Consider the following 7,277-nt stretch of genomic DNA (forward strand, 5'->3'; position numbering starts at 1 on the left):
CCCTCCCCAGGGAGAGAGCCACGCCTCCCCCCGCCCAGGACCCCCCAGAGCCCCAGGCCCCCCACGCCCACCCCATGCCACCCCCAGCACAGTCAAGCCACCGGACAGCAGCCCACGACCGCAGCCACAGACCACCCAAGGCCACTTATGCAGCCACGAGAGGACAACCCCCGGGACCCCCAAGGCCCTCCCCAGGGAGAGAGCCGCGCCTCCCCCCGCCCAGGACCCCCCAACAGCCCAACACCCGAGGGCACCCCCGATGCCCCAAACCCCGATACCCTCCCCCACATCAGCCCCAATGCCCCACAAGGTCTGATCCAAGACCCCCCACCCTCACTATGTGATGGAGCCGATCAAAGGAGCCCAAAGAGATTGATCTGATGTGGCGGCAGAAGCTGTTTCAAGACTAATGTAATCTAGCAGATGATTTCTATACTGGTTAATACTAATAGCATTTTTATTTTTCCAATTCAGGAGTACGGTTTTCTTTGCGATGCATAAGGCAATTAGAATCGTGAGATGTATTTTTCTCTAAAGTGACATCGTCTAAAAGACCCAATAAACAAACAGATGGAGAGGGTGAAATAATACATTACAGACACTTAGACAAGTCTTTGCAAACTCGCACCCAGAACCTCTGAACAGGTGGACACAACCACAACGCGTGAATATAATTATCCGGTGTATCGCCTGTGCACTGTGAGCAGTTGTTAGATGAAGCAAATCCCATCCTGAATATTCGCTGACCTGTATAGTGTACTATATAAAGGACTTTATATTGTATTAATTGTAAGTTTGCGTTTCTGCTCATTTTAAATGTTTTTAAGCATATTTGTGACCAGGTGTTCTGGTCAAAGTTAATTAACAAGTCTGTCTGCCATTTCATAACAGGAAGTGATATTGAGTCATCTATTCTGGAGAGTTTCATATAAGTTTTAGATAGTAATTTGGGAGATTTAAGAGAGAGGAACTCTAATACACTTGCTGGTGTTTCTAACAATATTTTATTAAGCTTAAATTTGTTATTTTATTATAGACTTAATTTGGTGATATTCTAAGAAATGTTTCTTATCAATACCATATTTTATTGTTAGTTTATTGAATGGAATAAAGTCTACACCTTCAAAAATATGTTCCAGGTATTCAATTCCTTTACCTCTCCAATCTGGGAAGTCTAACATATTATTTTGTTGTAGTATGTCAGGATTGTTCCAGATGGGTTGTTTGTCTACATGGGATTAGTGAAGATTATATTCTTTTATTCTTTTTTCAATTATTTGCTACACTGGGAATAAAACCCAAAATATTCAAAGAGTACATTGTGAGTTTATCAGATGTTATAATAATGTGATTTTTTTCCAGAAGCAGTGACTTTAAACCAGAAGAGATTTCAAAGAAAGTATTTCCCCAAATGTCAAACTATTTTCTTTCTCATGCATGTGTTTGACCTACTCAGAAGACAAATAGGATATCTGAGCTTCTGCTGTAATCATTTAGAGAATAATCTTTTGAATTAAACGGTGACATTTCACTGTAAGAATCAGCCTCATCACGGTCCGCTTAACTCACACAAGCAGGCAGATCCATTGATGTTCGGCTCGTGTCCTTCGTCACAGATGCATCCTCCGACAGGGACCATCCACTCGCCCTCAGCATTGCAGTGCATGCGAGGGAGTGTGCCCCCCTGTGCTTTGCTCTGGGGGACGCAAGTCCCCGTCACGGGCACCAGAGCGGTCGGTTCCGCACCTGAAGGAGTAGCAGGGTAGGATGCCAAGTGGAGGCTAGTGGCCGGACAGCGCCGGTAGAAGATGGATACACCCATGAGGGACACACAAGCTCCGCTGTCAACGATGGCCAAGACAAACCTGAAGCAGAGGTCAGAGGTCAAGATCAAGCCTCTCAGAGGGAAAGTGTCATGCAGAGATATTTACTAGTGGTGACCTGAGACCAGTTATTCTCAAACATGTATGGGTACTTCGGTTTGAGTACTTGCTGATACAGAGTACTTAACTTAAGTTAGAACATAACCATTATTTTATGCCTGTGACATGCATATGCTTCAAATACTAAAAGTCAAAAAGCACATCTTTGTATTTAAAAAACTTGAAATAAAATAGATAATTTTACACATTTTGTCACATAACTTTCGTATTTTCCTTTGAACTTGGCTCAGATAAAGTGAAACAGGAAGTGACATCAAAGGGGAACTCTTTGCAAAAAGAAACTCCCTGTTTTTTTTTTAACTATTATTTGAACGCTGGCTCTTCTTAATCTCTCTGATAGACTGAAAATAATCTAAAGAAACACCAGATTCTTCTCTACAGTCTGGTTTGTCAAACACAACATGCAGAAGTTCCCCTTTGACATCACTTCCTGTTACTTCACATAAATATCTCAACAACTCTTCATCTCAATGACATTTTTTTGCAATATTTTATTATTGTTACCTCTCCAAAAACACATTCATATTTATTACAAAAATGTGATGTGACAGGCACTTTAAAAACATAGCTCTCTTTCCTAATACACCTAGTCTGTCTGGATTAAATCAAATATACAGCATGATATATACTGGTGCATAAATTAAAAATAAACTAAAATAATTATTTCTTTTCACTTGTATAACTTTCTTAAATTGACAAACTTCATTTTAAATGTAAACTGTAACACATTTAGTGTTGTCAGTATTCAATATTGTTTTAAGTATTTTGGACGAGTACTTGTAAAAATGCTGGCATCTTTCCCGATAACATTATTGTGACACTTCTAATATTTACCCGTTACGTGTGAGTGGGGCAAAGCTGCGGGTCTTAACGTTGATGCGGCTGTATCGGTTTGGTTGGTACTGGTGAGGTGAACTGGGCTCAACTTTGGAGAAACTTTTATCGGCCGCGATGGTGTCGATCTTCACCCAGCCCTCTCTCGTCTCTTTATCTCCACTAGATGGCTAAAGAGACAAAAATTGTGGGGACAAAAGCAAAAAGTAAAATAAAAGCAAACAAACAAAAAAAGGCCTAACATTTCCAACATCTTTATTCTAATAAGTCGTTAAATGCTGACAGGTTCCCGCAGGTCCCAGCGGGGGTTGGAGGGCTTGTTTAGGTCTTTGTCAAGGCTCTCCTTGTTGCAGCTTCCTCATGACTCTCCTCTCATTCCTCATCATGGTTTGATTTACATTTTTTAAAAAAGAAGTTCACCTCCCTGAGGAGTAAAGCATTCATGTACAAAAACTGCATCTCTGTGTGACAGTGACTGCTCATGGTGCTCAGGCAGCCGTCACAAAGGTTAAAATGGCTACGAATTTAAATGCTTATATAAATAAAAGTTATTTGCGCAGCAGGTGACATTCTGTGGCTGAAGGATGTTAATTGTGGGACTGAGGCGACATTTATGGAGAACATTCTGACAGATTTTTGCATTTTTCAAAAAGCGTAGCCCGTGAGTTTCCCTCCTTTAATAATCAGGGAGAGCGATTACACAGTCAGTCGTCGTCAGGAGAGACAAAACACGAGAGGCTTTGCTGTTTTGATGTTAACAGCAATGAATGACTAATGATGGCTTTATTGATTCTTTCTGAAAGTACTTCGCCTCAAGCAGGGACTGAAAACAGGAGGAAAGAATACTTTCTAAATTCTGTTTCGCCGCATACTTAATCATAAAGACGTCGCTGCCGTATAAAATTTGCAAGACGTGAATGAAGGGAAAACAAAGCATGACCCAGAGCTTTGTAAACACAGTAATTAATTTCTGTTTGTGTCACGGAAAGCTGTCATACAGTATTTAGGTGTTGCTGAACAGGAAACCATAATTGTAAGTGCTGTTTTTTTATTTTATTTTTTATTTTTTTGCTGCTGGCTGTTCCCATAAATATGTAGAATAATGATAATTATAATCACATATTTCACTAAATGCAGGGATCTGTGCTCTAATCACTTCAAACTGTGGAGCTTTAAAGAGCTATCTACACCAGGTAAGATATTCATTTTCCAGAATGTGTCCAGAAACTTCTATTTTAAAAAGATCTGACTTACAGTTTTAAGACTTTGGCTGAATACAAACAATTATAGTTAAAATAAATCTTTAGTGTCTCCCTTTTGGAGTTTTGACATTTCCAAATGTATTAATAAGTGTAATTATGTTTCATGTTCCAGGCCAGCATGTGTTGGATGCTTCTCTGAAAGCGTTCACTGTTTTCCATCTAACAGATTCAATCTGTGTCCTGTCTGTTCAGCTACAGATGTGGTGATTTTTCCAACTCTGACGTTTGGTAGATTTATCTGTGGAGACGTTAGAGCTGCATGAGTGCTGCCCCTTCACACATGCACCACGCAAAGGTCAAATCAGTGTGTGGTAGTGACCAGCTGATAAACACATCGCCTGCTTTATTCTATCACAGCAGTCAGGATGAGGCAGTGGGCTAGAAACATAAAAAATGTTTTCATCGTGTGTGACAAAGGTGACCCATCGTATCCAAATGAGGACTGTCTAAAAGTGGGATGTGGAGAAATAGGAGGATATTGAGTATTGATTAATTAATGGAAGCTAACGCTAACCGCTAAGATGACTCAGCCTGTCTTCATCTCCTTCCAGTTGAAGTTTTCCATTGGTTTAATTTGAAGGTGGATGGAATCATCTGTGGTAGATCAGCCAATCCAAACCAGAATTATCACTCTAACTTTTGATACTTCCAATTTACCCCTTTCAGAATAAAAGTATTTCTTTGATCAAGTTTATATTTTTATAAATAGAGATAGATGTACATACTTTCTTGTCAACAAGGGGGAATATGTCTTGGACATCGTATGCTAAACAAAGATGTTTATAGCATTTGAAGTTAGTCGAACAACAAATAGCAAATAATTTTTCTACCATTATTTATACAATGTCAAATTTTGTATTTGTTAGATATTGTTAAAGGTAACTTTATTTTATTTTATTTTTATTTTTTTTGGATGCTCTTAGTTAAAAGTTTAGCTGTTAAAGATGCTTCATGCTACACACTCGATACCTGACACATCCAACACTGCTTGTAAGAGGGGATAGTTTTTATTTAATTTGGGTTAAATGGCATAAAAATAGTTTCACACTTAGCAGAGATATGATTTAGTGGAAGCTAATCAGTTCACTAATGGTTTCCAAAGTCAGCAAAAATAAAAAAAACCTAAACTGCTAAATAAAGAGCTTCTTCTGCTATTAGCAGATAAACTGTGCCCACCACTGGAATGGAACTAAGTAGTGTCCAACAAGATCAGACAGACAGGTAACAGGATATGAACGTAGTATGAATTCAGTGTTCAACCTCACCTCAGCCACCCAGGTCCTCATCAGCTCTGCTTGGGAGTCGGCCTGTTTGTAGTACAAGGTGAGTGTTTCTCTGCATGTGGGTAACGGTGTGCGCAGGCTGGCGCAGTCACGCACTGAGAATCGTAAAGTTACAAACATTCGTGGAGCCGACTGGCGATACAGGAAGGGCGTCGCCAACCAATTATCCTGCTGACGGGGATTCTGATTGACATTACAGACATCGAAGGCCCGTATAAGCTTCCCTTGGTCATTCAGGACGCTGACCTCATCCCACTGTAAGAAACGCAAACAGTATTAAGTAACATTGTACACTGAAATCAAAGTATTTATCTGAGAGTTCTAAAATCAAAGTACTGCTATATTTTTTTCTCTCTCCCTCTCCAAAGTTATGAAATTTCTTTATATGTAGGAAAACTGCTTTTATTGCGACCTGAAATATTTAGAAATCAGCTGTCATGCATTTCATTTCCCAAACTCCACATCCTTGATTACTCTCTTTAACTCTTCTTTACATGTTATTTCTTTCTAACAAGTTTTTCCTTTATGTGTTATTTCCCTTATTTTCTTCCTCTTCTCAAATGTATTTTGCCTGTTTGTCTTTTGGCATTAACTGTGGAAGGCAGAGTAAGAATGTCATAGCTCAGTGAAATGTTTCAACTGTCTGACAATAAACTGACAATAAACACTTTGAATTTGAATTGAATTTCATCAAACCAGAAGTGGGTGGAGGGAGACCCCCCAAAAACAATATATACAGAGAGAAGGCAAGATTAGCTTATTTTGCTTTTCAGGTTTCATTTTGAACAGCTGAGTTAAAACTACTCAGGGTTGGCTCAGCACTAGATTATAAATATAGGACTTTTAGGACTCTTTCTGGACATCACAGTCTATGGAAAGACAATGTGTATCCCCCCACAGTAGGCTCTCCTCTGGGGTGGGGGTGGCGGGGATGATCACCAGTTGATAAAAGCTGGATCTGACCACAATGATGTCATCTGGTGGTCTGTGGACATTTTGTGTCTCCATAAATTTTTGATGTTTTTTTTCTGACATTATAGAAGGTGCTCTTTAGGGATTCATTGTCTGCACACATAGATAACTTTATTTAGAAATGGTTTTTAAGGTATTTTTTAAGCTGAGGTGAGATTTCAGTGAGGAAGCTTTAAATATTTATAAAAAAATGAGACAATAAACACACTGTTAGTCGTATAGATTTTCTAACTACCACTCACTCTCATGACTACAATATAGTACAAGTTCTGTAGGTGTTGGCCCACAAACACCACATTAAATAATAACCACCTGAGCCACAAATATGGAACAATGACAAAATATGTGCATATGAACTACTGTGATTTAAAAGGAATTTGGGGTGTGATTGAACTTGATGATACATAAATCCTGACAATGGCAATGGCATGGGAATGATGGTTTTTTCAGTTTTTGTGCTCGGGGCCACCAGAACCTAAACTCATCAAATCTGTTCAAAGGAGGCCTTATAAGAAACCGTGCACTCAGGTTCATTACTTATGTGAGTGAGCTTAAGGTGAATTAAGCTTTTCCCACATCTCTCATACACAAGGTTTTGAGGAAACTTTTACCAAGGTGTTTCTCATTACTTGTTAATATCTTGACTGTGGGACGTGAAAAGTGACACAATAAGTGAACGTTCAGACAAGTTCAAGTTGATTCACAAATGACTATACAATCATTTATTTACACAAATGAACAGATCATAAGTTACACTTGATTGTGGTCATTCCTATAACAAGCGTCAGAGTTAAATGAGATAAAACCCACGTCCGAATTTCGATTCACATCAACTCAGATTACTTATATAGAACAGTAAAACGTCAGTTCTGATGTTAACAACAAAACAATTTTACTGGCACTTTTAGCTTAAATTTTGGCAAATTAAGAACAAGGAAAGGAGGAAAGTAAGATTAGTATGTTACTACGACTTTTACTTTTAT

At 39.0% G+C, this 7,277-nt stretch overlaps 1 protein-coding gene across 2 annotated transcripts in view; it reads right to left on the reverse strand.

Annotated features, from left to right (window-relative positions):
• The window catches only part of ephb6 (eph receptor B6), a gene marked incomplete in the record, with an annotated part of 65,650 nt that overhangs the window by 37,466 nt on the left and 20,907 nt on the right, over window positions 1-7,277 (reverse strand). For both annotated transcript variants that reach the window (XM_014012632.1, XM_014012633.1), the window contains 3 exon segments: window positions 1,570-1,865; window positions 2,778-2,947; window positions 5,305-5,577. In XM_014012632.1, the coding sequence (XP_013868086.1) occupies window positions 1,570-1,865; window positions 2,778-2,947; window positions 5,305-5,577 (739 nt within the window).

Source organism: Austrofundulus limnaeus, unplaced genomic scaffold (assembly GCF_001266775.1).
Source record: "Austrofundulus limnaeus strain Quisiro unplaced genomic scaffold, Austrofundulus_limnaeus-1.0 Scaffold93, whole genome shotgun sequence".
NCBI classification, from domain to species: Eukaryota; Metazoa; Chordata; class Actinopteri; order Cyprinodontiformes; family Rivulidae; genus Austrofundulus; species Austrofundulus limnaeus.